Consider the following 18825-nt stretch of genomic DNA (forward strand, 5'->3'; position numbering starts at 1 on the left):
TTGATAGTGTCATAGAATTTTATAGATAAATGGAATATTAAAGAGTGTTGCTAAGCGGGAGGAAATTGAGGGCCAGAGAACAGAAATAACTTATTTAGCGTCACACAGAAAACCAATTGCCAAACTAAAATTGGAACTCTGCCCTTCTAAGGTGGGGAAAGACAACTAAAAGGAGAACCTTTTTAATACTTTTTTAAGCTGCATGAGAAGAATGTTTAAATTTGGACAAAGAGAATTAAACCAAAAAACTGAATAATTTTTGTATATAGATGTGATTTTTCTTTTTATTTTTTTAAACATATAACCTTATATTTATTTATTTCTCAGCCCATTTGTATGGTTGTTTTTAATCTATACCAGCTAAAAAAAACTCTGGATAAAGAAAGGAAATCCTGACAGGTCTTTAATAGAATTTAGCTGGAGCCTCTATGATTAACTATGTTGTAACCCCACAGTGATCTATCATAATCATAATTTTTAAAATAAAAATGCTGTACAGACTGTTACTGAGGGGAAAAAGTGATAGTACTTTATGAATTATATATTCTTATCAGGTCCATAATCAAGAGCATTCTATAACAAAGTGAATATTTTATCAAAAGTCAAACAATATGTTTTAAAAATCACAAGAAGCATTTAAAGCTAGTGCCCTGGCATTCTAATAACGTTATCTTAGTTGCAGAAGAGATAGGATATTTTTGGCAGGGGGGAAGATGAGGGTTGGAAGTAGTGTACGTTTTTTAGAATCTATAATTTATCATTGCTTCTCTCTCTTTCTGTGTGTGTGTGTGTATGTGTGTGTGTGTGTGTGTACATACCTATACATATATACATGTGTATATTTTTAAGAAAGATTTTTCTCTGGGAACATATTTTCAAACATTGACTGTGAAAGGAAAAAGTTGACTTTACTATAAAAGCAAAAGAAATCTAAACTTTTGGAGTACTTGAGAAGTCCTTCTGTCGTCATTAAATGATAGCTTCTTCCTTCTGCTGTCAACCATTTTCCTGTGTTGTATTCCTCAAAACTTTTCATCTTATCCAAGGAGAGATATTCCTTGACTTTGTATATTTTTTTCACAAGTAATTATGATATGCTTCACCTCATTATACCACCATTCTTCAAGGTCAAGCATTTTGAATGCTATAATAACAGTGATTTATAATGGGGTTAATGTACAGTAGAAAGGAGCCAAGAAAGAGAAAAGTGTTCCCAGTCTCTGATATAAGGCTCTGTGTATTAGTAATAAGGAGCCTTTTTTGAATGATGGTCGTTAGGCAAAAACAAATAGAAGGTTTTCTTAAATCTATTTTTTAATGGTATAATGTCAACTATGCAAAATGCAGCTTTCCATTTCTTGGCAGAGAATTATTTCATGCAGGATCCATTTGAACACTCGAGCATTCCACTGAACAGTATATACCTCTTTAGCATTTATTTCTCTTTGGGAAAAGAAGGTAAGGGTGGAAAGTCTTTTAAATCACAGCTCTTTGTAGACTGGACATATTGAATTTAGCATCAGCTGCTGTATAATCACAGCAAGCTAGTGTCTAACTCTCTCTGATGTTTGCAAGCACTTTCCTTAACAAAGCTTGCTTTGGGTCGATGTGAAAAGCATTTATACAGGATGTCCTCTAGGAAGATGTTTGTGTGGCTAAATGTTAACCAGTAAAATCTATGCACTTGCTTTGTTTGTGGGGTAGCATATCTCCCTTTTGTGCAAGACCCAAAGAACATTTTTTCTTTGCGAATACCACTGCCTCGTATTGGTTTAGAATGAATATGTGACAGTTTATTGAGAAGTAAATTGATGCTCCTGAGAAATCCTGAAAAATATATGTGCCCGAATCTTGGAAATTAGGTAGGGATTTCATTACCAAAAACAAATGCTGATTTTTTTTTGTGTGTGTGTGTGTGTGTGTAGCCTTAATTTAAATTATTTGTTATAATCATAGTATGAATGAATACATTTCAGACTGCTTATAGATATTGTAGTTGTTTCAGCTGATCTCCTGAAATGCTACAAAAGACAGAATTGCATAAAACAGTTTCATGAGAACAGGGAATGGTATAATTTTGTTTACTTCCTCAACAAAACTCCCTAAATGTATGTTGTATATGTGATGTTGCACCTTTACAAGTCAATTTTCTAGCAGCAGATACATGTTTAATGTAAATTTCTCAAATAAATATGCCTGCCAAGTTGTTTTCCCACATAATTTCAAGTGTTTCTCAGAAATTATCAAAACAGTGCTCAAAAACATTCCCCGAGTATTTCCCAGAATCTGCCATTTCTTTTTTGTTGTTGTTGTAGTAACCTTTTTTTATTCATCTCCCTAAACATGTGTGTGTGTACACACACACACACACACATACACACACATCTAATCCTTTATTAGTATAGCACACATGAATATATATATACTCTTTCTTATTTGTGCTTAGTAAATTAGAGAAATAAAAATAGTTTAGCAAAAAAAGGAAAGAAATCAATTGACTTGAAGTCATAGAGAAGATACAAATGTTAAGTTTTTCACCCTCCCCCTCCAAAAAAAAATGTATAAAAGTGATCTAATTCCAGCATGAAAGTTCAGAGTTAAAAGGTCTGCTTCCTACACATAGACTCATCCCAATCACTAAAATAGGTGAGTGGAGAATGTGGAAAAAGAAGACCGAAAAATTTTAGTATTAATCACAATTTTTTTTTAATCACATGTGCTCAAAATCCCTTAAGAAATAAAAAACTCAACCTTCCTTTCCTTCCACAGAAAACCTCCCCAGACTCTGGACCAGACGCATCACACACAATGAGGCTTATCTGACTCATAAATGTTACTGTGAACTTTGTGTTTGTATTCCAGTCTAATCTATTAAGTTGATGGAATGCCTCTGTTCATATCATCTGAAATAATCATTCTGAGCCCATCACTTGTTTTTGATGTGACCCAGAAGTTAGATGATATATATTCTAACTTCTGGGTCACATCTAGATACATCTCCTACTAACCTATAGGTCAGGAAAAAACCAGGAGAGAGGCAAGTCAAAGAGTATTAGCTGTTCTTCATATAGACATTCACTTTCAAAGATTAAAAAAAAAAGATACATTATAGCTGTGTGTGTGTGTGTGTGTGTGTGTATGTATGTATGTAAAGGTACATTAGTACTTAGAGAAAAGAGGAACATAGTATATGTTTTCACATGTTTCTGGTATTAGTAGCAAATGAAAAGGAAGTGGAATGTTTAAACTTGGGAACAATAAATATTAGTGATTACATATCATGTGAAACTAGAATGAAATTTTAGCTACCTTGCATATAACCCAATGGGATTTGCATTTTTAAGAGAGTTTCACCAATTATAAAATCCATTAGCAACTACTCTTAAAGTTAAGCCACTACTGTGTGTTGGGTTGCAAGCTTTCTGATGTGTTCATTTCCACTGTCTTGAAGTTTGAATCAATCATTAGGGAGAAGAGAAAGAAAATACAAACTGGAAATTTTTGTCATGAAAAATGTAGATGGTGGACTATGATTGAATGGTTTGTGAGAGGAAAAAAATGTGCTGTGAGAAATTGTCAGAAATAAAAATCAATAAGATTACATGAGACATAAAGAATGTTTTATGAGAACTTCTAATCTGGTACTCATGTAGTCAGAGAGATTCCCATATTTGTCATTTAATTAAAAAGGCTAAAGTCTATCAACTAGATAATGGATTTTTTTTTAATAAAAAGAACATTTCAATCCTTAAAGCAAAAAAAAAAAAAAAAAAGAAAGAAAGAAAGAAAAATCTACCCTGTTTAAATAGAATTTAGCAGTTCTTTTTAAAATTTTCCTTTTCAACATGACTTACTTACATTGAATTTGATATAGAAATAGTGATACTAGAACATGGTAAATATCATCAAAAGAGCTTCTCTTTATATAGTGCATTAAAGTTTGCAAAGCACTTTGCATGCATTATTTCACTTGACCTTCATGGTAGGCTAATCCTTTGACACAGGTGTTAGAAATTATCCCTATTTTACAATTGATGGTCAAAGACATTATAATGTGCCTTGTATCATGAAGATTTTAAGTGCTGAGATGCAGAATTTACATTTAGGTCTTCCAGATTTCAAGTCCAATAGTTTATCTACTGTACCATGCTGACTTTCTATTGGGATTATATTAGAATATGAAATAATTTATTCCAGAAACCTGGACCACATCATGCAAATCATTTTCATACCATTAAATGATTCATAGACTGGTATGATAGGGAGATTAGAAAGCTCTGCCACATAGGCATCTTTTTTTCCCCACTCATAGATAATAAAGTAGTCTATTTCTTTATGTAGATGGACATGGATACTCTTCAAACATATATGCTTAGACTAAATCTTTAAATAAACCAATGAAGACTTATCCTTGTCTCACTAATATCTCCACTAATTTTAGAACCACTAAATTCCAGAACTGGAAAAGACCTTGAAGATTAGTTCAAACTTTTTCATTTTGTAGGAAGTCACTTTCTCACCTCTATATAAACTAACTAGGTAGTAGCTGAGCTAGAATTTAAATTCCAAATCCTGACTATTTCACTTCCCTTGTGCTTTAGGTTATTTTTCTGTAAAGTGGGGTAAGAAGAATCATCCCTACATACAGTAATTGTATCCTCTAAGTCATAGAGTTTTGATGAAGAAAACTTGAAAAATTTAAAACTACATAAATGTAAATTGTTAAGATTATTATTATAACATAAACCATGTAGCCACTGTCCAAAGAAAGTCTGATATTCAGAATTCAAGAAGAGCATCTCTTTCAATGATGCATCATTCAAAAAAAAACATTTTATATACTTAGTTTATATAAAACCCAGGCTAGACATTGGAGGTGTAAAGACATAAGAAAGGCAATTTAGGTAGTACAGTAGAAAGAACTCTGAATTAGAATCAGAGGTTCCATTGTCAAACCTGCCATTTGTTACTACTCAGGTGATCTTGGACAAAGGACCTCAATTTTCTCATTTGTATATAAGAAAAAGTAGAACTAGATGAATTAAGATTCTATTCTAGTCTAAAGTTAGGATTCTATGGGACAAACCTTGTCCTCAGGCAGTTTACATTCTAATGAGGAAGGGGGAAAACAATTGCTTAAAAATCCATGATAAAGATGGGAGAGTGAGAAGGGTAATGAAAAGGTAGATACTGTGAGCAGGGAAGGAATTATGTTCATAAGGGAATTTTGGAGATGGGAATGGTAGGGTTAACCGAGAGTAAAGCATCTGAAACCTTAGTTGGGCCTTGAAAGAAGGGGAAAGACTTTAATTAATAGATGAGTGTGAAAGGAGTCAATTCCATAGGTAAGAGTTAGCATGATTGAAGGCACAGAGACAGAGGAATGTAGGACAGAAAACTGGCATTCTAAGCTAATGGTCAGGGTTGATGAAAGTGTCCTGTACTGGTGAGAAGAAATAATGCCCCAGAAAACAATGGAGTCATTCATGTGTTTGACTGGATTTCTATCAATATTCCCTGAAATGGATTGCCTGACATTACACTGCAGAATTTAAAAGTCCTACCTTCAGGCAAATCTCATAGTTACCAGCCAAAATGAAAGTGTGAAATGCTTTTTAATGTATATTTAACAACACATAGTCTGGTGATTACTGATGTGTATTCTCAGTGGACTTTCTCTTTACTATCCAAAGTAGATATTAAGAATCAACATTTTTATACATTTATGCTTCCTAAAACCTAGTGCATGTTTACTTTTTAAATATCTATAGCTGTCATTGATAACGAAATATTTTTAAAGAGTTAGATGTTTTTGTATCCAAATCACAGAATTTTAATCAATTTCTTTTAACAAAATACAGTTATCTTTCTCAGCTTTTTTTCCTCCTATTTTTATAAACTTCCTTTTCTGCTGCCTTTTATTACATGATACTAAAATACTGCCTCTACACAGGCACACACACAAAAAATACAGATTACTGGGTGGGGATTTTTGGTGGTATTTTGGTTATTTATTTATTTTTTAGTTTAAAATTCTGTGGACTTTAAGAATTTTTTATTATCAAATCTAGTATAACGTCTGCTCACTTTTAAGGAATAGATGCCACAGAATGAACTTAATTCCTTCCTATGGTGTCACCCTTTAATAAGGATTAAGGTACCATTTTCTGCATTTACTATGGGTTGCACAGCAAGAATTCACGTCTTATACTAATATATGCTAAAGAGTTGCATAGTACATAGATCACTGTTGTTAAAATAGCAGTATTGAAGGCATTTTAGATCACAGAGCCCCAGTGGTCTAAATTTTGTTTGCCTTGACATTATTAAACTCAATCTGTTTCTCTAACTGTGACTCTAATTACTACATTTGCATGGCAGAAAAGTTTGCTTTGTGGGTCGACTTCAATTAACAGTGCTTGCATGTTATTTTCTGCACTCATTGTTCCATGAGCAGACAGCAGAACACCTTCAATTGAATTTAATAATTATGCAGAATCAATAAGTTTTTGTGTTTGTCTTTGTTGTTTCTTTGATGTGGCCTTTAGGATGCTGCTGGCAAGGTGCTAGACCGCTGGGCCATCATGTCCCGAGAAGAAGAGATTATTACCCTTCAGCAGTTTCTGCGGTTTGGAGAAACCAAATCCATTGTAGAGCTGATGGCGATTCAAGAGAAAGAAGGACAGGCCGTTGCTGTACCATCTTCAAAGACAGATTCAGATATAAGGACTTTTATTGAAAGCAATAATCGTACTAGGAGTCCAAGTCTCCTTGCTCACCTGGAAAACAGCAATCCTTCCAGCATTCATCATTTCGAAAACATTCCCAACAGTCTTGCATTCTTGCTTCCATTCCAATACATAAATCCAGTGTCTGCCCCACTGCTGGGATTACCCCCAAATGGTTTGCTGCTTGAGCAGCCAGGACTGAGACTTCGGGAACCTAGTCTTTCAACCCAGAATGAATATAATGAAAGCAGTGAGTCAGAAGTTTCTCCTACGCCTTATAAGAATGAGCAAACACCCAATAGAAATGCTCTGACTAGCATCACCAACGTGGAGCCCAAAACAGAGCCAGCCTGTGTGTCCCCCATTCAGACTTCTGCCCCAATCAGTGATTTAGCCAAACCTGAGCACACAAAAAGTTCCTTCCGAATTCACCGAATGAGAAGGATGGGCTCAGCCTCTAGGAAGGGGAGAGTGTTTTGTAATGCATGTGGAAAAACTTTCTATGATAAAGGTACTCTCAAAATTCATTATAATGCAGTTCACTTGAAGATCAAACACCGATGTACTATCGAAGGCTGCAATATGGTCTTCAGCTCCCTGCGAAGTCGCAATCGCCACAGTGCAAACCCCAACCCCCGCCTTCACATGCCTATGCTAAGGAATAACCGAGACAAAGATTTAATCCGGGCTACATCAGGAGCTGCCACGCCGGTCATAGCCAGCACTAAATCCAACCTCACTCTCACAAGCCCCGGGCGACCACCAATGGGTTTTACCACTCCCCCACTTGACCCTGTCCTACAGAACCCTCTCCCTAGCCAACTGGTGTTCTCTGGGTTAAAGACCGTCCAGCCTGTTCCTCCATTTTATAGAAGCTTGCTCACCCCTGCAGAAATGGTGAGCCCTCCCTCCTCCCTGCCAACCAGCCCCATCATCCCAGCTAGCAGCACCATGGAGCAGCACCCTCCAGCTCCCTCTGAGCCGGCCGTCTCGGTGATGGTTATGGCTGCCCACGAACCCAGCGCCGACCTGGCCCCCAAGAAGAAGCCCAGGAAGTCGAGCATGCCAGTGAAGATCGAGAAGGAGATCATCGACACGGCCGATGAGTTTGACGATGAGGATGACGAGCCCCCCGAGGGCGGTGCCGGAGTGGGCGACCTGGGCCACGACAATCACTGCCACTCCCATGACGAGATGAGCCCGGGGCTGTCCGTGAAAGACTTCTCCAAGCACGGCCGGGGCCGCTGCCTGTCCAGGACGGAGATCCGAAGGGCAGACAGCATGACTTCGGAAGACCAGGAGCACGAGAGGGACTACGAAAATGAGTCGGAGTCTTCGGAGCCCAAGTTGTGTGAGGAGTCCATGGAGGCCGATGAGCGCATGCACAGTGAAGGGAATGAAAAAGCCATGATGAATAATGAGAGGCCTGATGAAAATCACAACGAGCCCTCTCACCAGGACGTAATTAAGGTGAAGGAAGAGTTTACAGACCCCACGTATGACATGTTTTACATGAGCCAATATGGACTATATAACGGAGGCAGTGCTAGTATGGCTGCCCTTCATGACAGTTTCACGTCCTCTTTGAACTATGGCAGTCCGCAAAAGTTCTCCCCAGAAGGGGACTTGTGTTCTAGCCCAGACCCCAAGATCTGTTATGTGTGCAAGAAGAGTTTCAAAAGCTCCTACAGCGTGAAGCTACACTACAGGAACGTTCACTTAAAAGAGATGCATGTCTGCACAGTGGCCGGCTGTAATGCTGCCTTTCCCTCACGGCGAAGCAGAGACAGGTCAGTAAATCTCCATTGACTGCTGCTGCTGTGTGGTTCAGTAATGTTGGACTTAACGTAAGAAAATCCAGCTTAAGGTGTTTTTGAAGCATTATAGAGATTGCCCACAGTGATCAAATGACAACCATGCAACCATGATAATGAAGGATTGTCGCAGTTGGTGTCTGTTGTGTATTAGCATGCAGAATCATATGCCATTTTGCCCAGTGATGCACGCCATTATTTTGTGTGTTTTGTGTATATGTGTGTTTCCATGCATCCAGATGTGTATAATTACACATGTACACAACACCCTCCCCTTCCCATATAACATCATGTAGAAGCCGCAGCTTCTGTTTTATATATAATTGCTTTTCCCTGTGGCTTTTTAATTAAATAAATATATTATCTTCATACACACATATCTATCCAATATAGAAACAGAAATTTACGGATGGAAAGAACCATAGGTCCAGGACATCGGGACACCCTGCATCTCCGTAGGTATAACCAGAAATGTTATGATTCCTTAAATGAGTATTCATTATGTCCTTGATTTTTTTTAAATTAGTAAAATTACTTGAGAAAATGGGACAGATGAAATCTTTAGACTACGGGTTTGGGAGGAGAAGTTTAAATAATATCAATTTCATGTACTGGGGTAGTGGAAATAATACTGCAATAGGAGATAGCAGATGTGTGATGTAGCCCAGCCTCTGCTACTAACTAACTGTATGGTTTTAAAGAAGTCCCTTAACATGATTAGCTCGTTTCCTCATTTGTGGAATCAGGGATTGGACTCTTAAGATCTTGAAGATTCCATGAATCTCTCATGCATAGTTAATTAACTACAGTGAGGATTGTGCACAGAAGGGAGGGGAAACCCCCATGAAGTTTTGGGATCAGTTAAACTATATTATGCCCAGCCTTGAGATGACATCACACTGTAGCTATGTTGCTTCAGTACTGAAACAGTTGGATTTAAACAGAAGCAGCTGGTCCTAAACCTCTTAGACTTTTTATACAATATTCTTTTTTATTCCTAAAGAAAATGTAATATAAATGGAATTTGTCAAGGTGGTCAATGGTGGGGTAAAACAGTTATACCACACTTGTGAAATAAGCTGGTGAACAGATTGTTTACATAATGCAGTATACCTATTAGAGTCATAGTGGTTGGTTCTTGTTATTAGATTAAACATGGTTCATCAGTTGTGAACTTTCTCCATTTTTTAAAAACAAAATATTACAGTGTGGTAAAAAAAAAAAAAAAAAAAAAAAAGCCTTCAATACAGAAGAAGGAAATTAGACTCATTTAACAGGTTGCCAAATAGCCACTCATTTCCTAAAGCTTGTTCCACTCAGTTTGTTGGTTTGAAATTTTTTGCACAGTACAACACAAAATGAAAGATCATCTGACAGGTAAAACATTTTTAAAAAATCAAATGGTGTCTATTTTAATGGAATAAAAATCAGACCTATGAAAAGCAAAAGCTTTTCCATTAGCCAATTAGGAGGGAGCATGAAGAGAAGCCTTTGTCTTTCAAAGATGTTTCTGTTTCTCTTTCCACCAACACTCATTGTGTAAAACTTAAGAGTCTCTTATGCAGATTTCCCTTATCTGTTGTTTTTTATATTCCTAACATATGTGAATAAGACAGATAAACTTTGAATATAAAAGAGATTGTCTCTTTAAGAGTTCCAGATAGCATCTCAGATTTGTGATTTATGTGCTATTTATTGCTTTACAATGGTAAAAGTTTATTTGAGATATCACACTAGGAATAACTAAGCTAAGTCAAAGGGCATTAACAAAAAAAGGCCATTATGACAACCACGTAAAATTGATGAAGGTGAAATTTTTGAAGATTAGTTAAAACTTAGCCTTATTTATAAGAATCTTTATCATGATTTCTGAAAAACATATTAAGATATCTATTAGAATAAATGACACTGGGATAAAAAGACTATACACCTAAAGATTAGGATGGTTAGTTATATGAAATCACATGTGAACATACTCTCTTTTTATGTTTCTCTTTGTAATATCATTTATCATAAGCATTTGTTGGTAACAAAGAAATCTACTTGTTTATTTCAAAGACCAAACACTGATGGTTGAGCAATTACTTAAAAGGTCAGATCAGTTTCTTAGATAACTCCTTCTAAGTTGGGAATATAAGTTAATACTAGTAAGACATTTTAGGTTGGTATCATTTTCTACAAAATAAAAAAAACCACATTATTTTTTCCTCTGGAATGTTCTTTTTAAGAAATGTCATTCAGAATTAACCTTTATTATCTATGAACAAAGTTAACCAAAACTATCTTGTATTTATCTCATGATCCTTTGGGAGAGCTAATATTCTTAGTTCTTTAGAAAATTGGCTTTTCATTTTTGTAATTATGTAAATAAAGCTTAGAGACTCAGTAGTTCAACACAGTTAGTCCTGAGGAATGCTGCTAGTGAGGAACATAAAACTCTCTGGTACCATTATCTTTGAAACTTGAGTAATAAAAATGGCTGTTGATAGTACTGTCTTATAATTCCCAAGTTATCATCTCTTGCTTCTAATTCAGAGAGATAGTTTGATCTCTTTCTTTGTTTTCAACACATACCTTTGTTCATTTTTGACTGGCTCCACAATTCAACAATTCTCACTTCACATGCTTCCCTTTTTCCTTCCCTTCTAACTTATTAGTCATGGAAGTCCCAGGCAACCAGTGGCTATGATTTCTTTCAAAAATTTCCTATGAGTCCAAGAAAGACAAGTTTTCTTATCATTCCTCTGAGCCAATGACCCTTCCCAAGTAGAAAGCCTCCTCTCCTTTTAATCCTCCTCTCCTTGGGCCCATTTCTTTTCACTCCTTGGAGGCTCAGTTCATTCATCCTTGACTCCACAATGTCTTCCTTGTGCAAATAAAGCATTAGAGAAGATTTTGAGTGTGGGTTGTAGTAGGGAGGCAACAGAGACTGGAGGATGCCTGAAGTAGAACTAACAGAAATCCTACTAATAGAACTTTTCCTGCTTTTCATGTTCATAACTTCGTCTTCTGAGAATCCCAAAGTACCTTACAAAAGTAACTTATTAGTCCTCCTGGGACTCATCTGAAATAATCATATAATAAGTATTCCTGATTTATAGACAGAAATGACCATGGAGAGACTCAGACAAAGGTTTTTTTCTCTTTGAAGAAATAATGTACATGTCATTTGGTAATTAGCAAAGACTTAATACCCCTCTGTTATTTAGAAAATAGTTCTTACTAAGCCATTAGACCATATAAGAATGACATTATCATGAAGGAGAAAGACTTCTGAACATGGCATCAGATGACTTTGGTTCAAACCTGGACACTGACAATTTCCACTTTTGAATCAACGTTTCCTTGTCTTTAAAATGAGGAAAATAATATTTGTACCACCCAAGTCACAAGGTAGTTTTTGTACTTTATAATAAAATATATATATATATATATATATAAGTATAGAACATAAAAATTTTATGTGGATGTGATCTATTAAACCACATTAGAGAGAGGGGTTCATTTTAATAAGAAAGGGAATCTCTTAGTGAGAGAGGGAGAGATGAAAGTAGATGGTAGGTACATTTCCTGGGGGAAGAGAATTATAAACAAGATGTCCTAGAAATCCTTCACTGGACAAGAGGGGAACAAATGTACATTTAGTGACAAGAATTAAAGTTAATTGGAAAGAGAACTTTTCATCCTTGCTTTTAATAATAGTTGTTAGAAATTAGAGTGAACTATCTATCACATAAGCCTATGAAATCTCCTTCCGTGTATCACTTTGAAAATCACATAGAGAACTACCTAGCTGCTGAAGAGATTCATCCAAGGTGGAAATGGTAATTAGTCTCCAATCCATTATGGTCACATTAAATCTATTATATAGAGGGAAAAAATGAGAAGGAAAGACCCAGACTCTGTTCCTGTCATGTCCATTGCTAGAATGTATTCTATTGGTTCAGAGCAGGAAAATGGACTGTTATCACCTATTGAGGTCTTTGCTAGATGCCAATCCTATGTTGATCAGATTAAATACTGCACCCCAAAATATTGGTACAGAAAACTGACCACTAGGGACAATGAAATTAGGAATAATTGGGCCAAACCTACTGTCTCAGGAAAACTTCCTTAAAGAGGGCATAATAGAGCTAATTGAGCTCAGTGTTGTTGTTTTTTATTTCTTATCATCTGGCTTTGGTTTAGCTCCTCATGAAATGATAGCTGAGTGATAGTGAATCATCTGTGCTGAAAATATTGCATTAGTTAATTGCATTCATTTTTTTAATTGGGAAAACAGACTCCTGTCCTCTTTTCTATAAATCTCTTTCATTAGATAATATATTAAAATCTATTTTATCACAAGTGATTGGCAACTTAAAAATATCAGAATTAAAATCAGGACTCAGTTTTGCAGTAACCAGCTTTATCTCCATAGAAAGAAAGATTTCTCTATTCTCTATTTTACCTTCCTGGGTAGGTTTGAAAAGTGAAGAAGCATCCAATCTTTACTGTTGCTTTTCTTGAAGGATAGTAATTAATTGTTCATCTTACATATTTGCAGAAAAGTAAGCATGGCAATTTAGTCACTTTTAGACAAATAATATATGCTCAGGGTGATTGATAAATAAATATCAGGCAAGTATTGGTGTCAAGCAAGAATCTGGCATTTAGTAAACCTGGCATAGTAAAATCAGAGCAGATTTGAACATCTAAATTTCTTTGGAACAAGACATCTGTATTTGATTTATTAAAACCTGCTGATCTCTCCAGAACTAAATTTGTTCCTCTGTAGGCCTCTGGGTAGCTTTAGCTAAAAAGCAGAGACTATACTTTTTTGCTTGCCTGATTACCTGACTCTCAGCCCTGTACAGGTGTGCTTGAATAAATTAACATGAGATACCTCTGATGAGCCACTGCATACATTAACAACAGAGGTGAAGGTGTGAACACCATGCTACCTGCCTCCTGTTTACCACCTTCTCTTCAGCTCAGTGGTATCCATTTTTCATCTTCTACTATGTTTTGAAACTTTTATAGGTAACTTTTTTAGAGACTACCTTTCAATAATTATACATGACTATGCCAGAAGATAACTCTGAGAAACAAAATACTTAGTACCTCCTCATGAGAACTATTTGCTCTAATATAATTAGGTACCAAATATAAGATGTTTCTGTTTTGCACCCTGAAGTCAATATTTCAGAGACACTATATGTTTGTTTCCCTGTACTTCAGTCAGCCCATGTGCCATGGGCTATGTTTTCTAAGACCCCATGAAGTGAGCTTGTGATACCTTATGGCTTCTTAACATGCAGAGTGTTGTCTGCTTTTGAAAAGCTATTTGACTCCACAATAGAACAAGCAACCCAATAGATTTTGCCTTTGCACCAATAGCTTTTTGTAACAACAATAAAACCTTTGCAATGCCAACTCGTGTTGTTTGCATCTTTATAAGTGAAATCTGTCTTATATCATGGCTATTACATCAGGCCAGAGTAAGCCTCCAGTCTTCTTAATCATGTATTGTCCTAGCTCAACATAAGACAAGCTTTTTTCAGTATATGCTGACCCCTTTATCATTCCCACTATGAAAGCATAGTAGACAATCACCTTATACTAAATATCCCTGCCTAAAGGTAGGAGAACAATGTCAGATGATTACAGACAACTCATTGTTATTAGTTGCATCACACTCCATAAGTTGGGTCTATACTTGGAAATAGATATGTAATTCAGGACATAAACACCTGTTTCTAACCCCTACTCTAACCTCCCCCCACCTCAAAAAAAAAACCTACTCCCAAACTGTTTTTGTCTAAGGTATCTGTATAATTCAAGCACAAAACTTTATGAAGGATGTATTCAGTAGGTTCCTGATAAATTCCCTTGGTGGCAGAATGTAAATTCCTTGAAAGAAGAAAGTAATTTTTCTTTGTATTCTCAGCCAGTAGCACAGTGCCTGCTATTTTGTAGACACTTGTAAAGATTTGTTGAATTGAATGGTACTAACTGCCTGCCTGATATTGGCTACCAGTTAGTGCTAGGTGGGCAGTTTAAGCTTTGTCGGAACTTTTAAAGCCTCTGACATACCTGTCATGGGTTTCTCTTGACACACAGTCCTTCATTGGATTTGTTCTTTTTGATTGGTCATTTCTTTTAGCTTTTTAAAAATATGTTCAAGTTCCTGCTAGAAAGCAAGCTAGATTATTCATTTCTTTCTCTCTCTCTCTCTCTCTCTCTCTCTCTCTCTCTCTCTCTCTCTCTCTCCAGTGTAAGTTCATCTTTCAGAAGAAAGGCTATTTTACTTTCCAGCTACCTCCAGCTTTAAGAGATCAGTTATTGCTGATCTTTTAATTTTGGTTTTGATTCAAAAGTGTTGGGGTTGTTAAGGGTTTTTCTCTCTCATGGTTAAATTTCATTTGGAAAATTGACCTAAAAGACATTCCCAAAATAAAGCAAAGTAAACTACTTTTTAAAAATATCATTTCCTGTTTTTGCTATAAGGCTAATAAAAAACAACCAAAATCAAATTTCAATAAATGGGTGTGACAGAAAAATGAAAGGGTTCTGCATTTGCCAAAAATTAGTATCATTAAAAAGAGATCCAGTAACATTGATACTCAAACACCAAAATATGTGTATATGAGGTAAAAGAAGGAAAAAGTTGGAGGGGAGAAGGAAAGGTGGAGGGAAAGGAGAAGAGATGCAAGAGAAAGTGGTATTTTTTTTTTTTTTGCTAAGATAATTTTGTTCCCATTATTTAGCATAAAAATTATACTTTAAAAGAGCACCTAGATTCCATCCCCCATGGCAATCTACTTAAATTAAAATGTTGGCTGTAAATTCTGGATAAAAACTGTTATGCCTAGTGTTAGTGATCTTAACTCTAATACTTTATGAAGCTTATTACTTCTTTTTATTAACCACTGGGGGGAGGGGGAGAAGTTAACCACTTTCATTTTAGCTCTTTTTCTTTTCTCTAATCTTGACTCACCTACATAAAAACCTAAACCCATTTCTTCTGGTTGAATTTAAAAACAAAACCTTAATTTTGTTACTACCTGATTTTAAAAATATTGTGTTAGCTATCCAGAAATAATAATACAAAACTATTTTCTCATATATATGTGCATATATAGAGAAAATATTCTGATATACACACATGCACCATGCACATACATGCATACACACACACACACACACACACAATATGTCAATTGACATCTGCAATCAAGAAACAGAAATCATGTATGCAGGTGAAAGGTCATGGCACACCTAGATTCAGTTCAGTGATATGCTAAATTACCCTTCTTGCATAGCTAAGAAACAACAAGATTTCATGGGGAAAAAACTGATTTTGGCCAATAGAACAATAATCCTTCCATAGGAAGTGTCTTAGGTCTGATAGTCAAGATAGGGGAGCAACACTAATTCTGCAGCCTTTTTAGTCTGCTCTGTCACAGAGGGGGCAATGCTGGGTCAGTCAGCTCACTAGTAATTGTGTTTTACAGACTTCTAAAGCAATTGGCTCAGTCAGTCCCAATTCAATAAAAGTGGAGCGCGAGAGAGAGAGAGCACTTTTGTTCTATTTTTTACTTGAAATTATTTCATTCAGCAGTCTGTCTTTTTTATTACCAGGACTTGACATTAGCACTCCAAGCTATATTAGCATCCATTTCAGCAGTTCAGTAATGGTATTAAAAAAACACTTAACTTCAACGGTGAATGGTTGTATGACAGTACCATAAAAATCCACATTAAAAAAAAACTTATGTATTTGTCCCAGCAAATTATTTTTCACTTGTTTAACCACTTCAAAACTCTGCTTTCATGACTGGTATCCACAAGGGCTCTTTTGCTCACTAAGGCTTCCCATCCTAATGTTTTGTTAGCTAGAGGAAGATGAAGAAAGGAGATATGCTAACAGCAAAGGAAAATCCAAAAGGAGGATTAGTAGATAAAGATTCTGTGCATCCTTGAGTTAGATTACCTTTCATTTGTCAGCAGAGGTAATGTTGGCAAACTTCTAGCACCCAAGGTGAAAATCTTGGATCTTTCTGCATAACTGGGATTTGATTTTGAACCCAACTCTCTCCAAACTTGGGATACAAGCCTAACTACTTTGGCACTGCACTATGCTCATAAATGACTACATTAGATTCTAAATTTTGATTAAACATTCAGTAATTAATCAATGGTGGACATGAAGCAGTTGGCAAGGTCCAGAGCTGCAAAATGTTTAAGACATAAAACATTACAAAGTAATTAGAATATGCTCCTTCAAGAGAAGGATTGCCTCAATAAAAGGGTAAATGATAGCATCCTGTTTATTGTGGACGTAGGCAGCCAGTGCAATATGATAAACTGCTGGAGATACACATATCAGTAATCATCCACATTATTAGTGTCATTAATCATAATTCCAAAAATATGACAGCAGCAGCCAACTTTTTGACCAATTTTGTCTCTGCCTGTTGGCCATTATAACTTCACTAATAGACTGCAGAGCTCCTGTGCGTGGCAGTTTGCATTGAGAATGGAAGGTTAATTATATTTGAGCTGCTGATTTCTTTTCTCCTTGGAAAAGCCTGAGCACTTTGACAATCCCAGGAGCTCACTGTTGTTAAACCGGTAAAAGTACTTTATTGAAATTTTCTTTGTTGGTCAGGAATGAGTAGATGTTTCAAATGAGATATAAGCGCCAGGCTGGGACAGCTACTAATGTTTCTTGCTCCAAAATGATCCTTGGACAGCAAGCTGAACTCATACTTTCCTTGAGATTTCTGTGCTCTAGCCAGTGGATGAGTAAAAAGTTCAGCAACTGACAGCACTGAAAGTATATGGGAGAAATCTCACAATTAATAGTACCCTTGGGTTGAGTAAAATTTGCTAGTGGCTTGGTGGTAGTTGTTGTGATGTCAAGAAATATTGAGAGGTGAGAGCATCCCTTCTGTGGAAAATTCTACATTTTATAATATGCCTATGTGATACCCCCCAAAATGAATGAAAAGCCAATGAGAGTCATCTGAATGTTTCCCAAAACAAAAATTTATTTCCTGGCAAATAGATACAATTTGTTGTTGATCAACTGAAATGATTACTTTTAAACTAATTGTTTTAATTCATATAGACCACTGCCATACTTTAGACCGTAAAAGCAACAAAGAAAAAGTCATTCATATACCTTTGATTATTGTTCTTATAATGAAATTATAGTGGAGAAAGTAGTCAAATGATCATTATTATTCAAGAAAATCCATCCCAAATGTTAATAATCCCACAGTTTAATTTATTTAACATGAGTATAATTTTGTATATAAAGTATTTTAAAAACAGTTACAATGTTCCTCTAAATTTTCTGAATCAGTATCCTTTGTCTTCTTACACATTGCAGGGAAAACATATTGAATAAGGAAGATAAATTTTTAGTTTATCAAGAAAAGAGACATTGCTTTAAACTCTTAGAAATATGAGCATATTCATTTCAGCTATTTCCAAAAATCAGAGTATAAAAAGGAGAGAAATGACTGAGGGATTTAGTCCAGTTATCTGGGGCAGCTGGCTAACTTAAAATGATAACGTATAACTCTAATGCAATTCTGAGTAGTTCTGCAGAGTATGCTACTCAGGCTTCCTAAGTTTCTTTTTTTTCTCTGTCTAAAAAGAGCCTCATACAACTTGCCTGAGTGCATTTGCAGTTCCCATTAGAACAGACTTCCATTCACCATGTAACCCGCCTGTCATGTAACAGTGCAACAGGTATGTAGCTTTTGAATAATCAAGCCTCTTGAGAAGCCCTAAAGTGGCGAATATAACTCAGAAAAAGATTGGTAGAAAACACTGCTGTTGGATATCAATTCTGTACTTAACCTGAGCAACTAGCATAGCCATATCCCACCATCCTGCCTCCCTAAATGCCATTGCACCATTAACATTTTTTATGCATTCCCCAGCAATGACAAATTGTTTTCTAACTGTAGCACCAGATTTAGTATGCAAAAGGCATGTTTGCCTCTGCCAACAAACCAATAATTCTCACTAACATCTTCAGAGTTACAACATTTATAAAGTTGCAAAGTGGAGTAAACAAACCATCTGTTTGGCTTTTCCGTATATGTCATGGTTTCTTATTAGCATATTACGATTCATTTAGTAAACAAATTTGGTGATTTCGTTCACGTCAAAGTTAGAGAAAGCTAGAAGATGATTAACATTCCTGGGACAGGCACATTAATACATTGCTTCCTCTGCAAAGTTAAATGGCTTCTCAAGAGAATCACCCCTTGTTGACAAGATGA

The 18825-nt window shown here is 35.9% G+C and overlaps 1 protein-coding gene across 3 annotated transcripts in view; it reads left to right on the forward strand.

Moving 5' to 3' along the window:
- Nucleotides 1-18825, forward strand: part of BNC2 (basonuclin 2) — a 505888-nt gene that overhangs the window by 480046 nt on the left and 7017 nt on the right. For all 3 annotated transcript variants that reach the window (XM_031961503.1, XM_031961510.1, XM_031961504.1), the window contains one exon: nucleotides 6549-8518. In XM_031961503.1, coding sequence (XP_031817363.1) covers nucleotides 6549-8518 — 1970 coding nt within the window. The remainder of the gene's footprint in view (nucleotides 1-6548; nucleotides 8519-18825) is intronic.

Source organism: Sarcophilus harrisii, chromosome 1 (assembly GCF_902635505.1).
Source record: "Sarcophilus harrisii chromosome 1, mSarHar1.11, whole genome shotgun sequence".
NCBI lineage: Eukaryota > Metazoa > Chordata > Mammalia > Dasyuromorphia > Dasyuridae > Sarcophilus > Sarcophilus harrisii.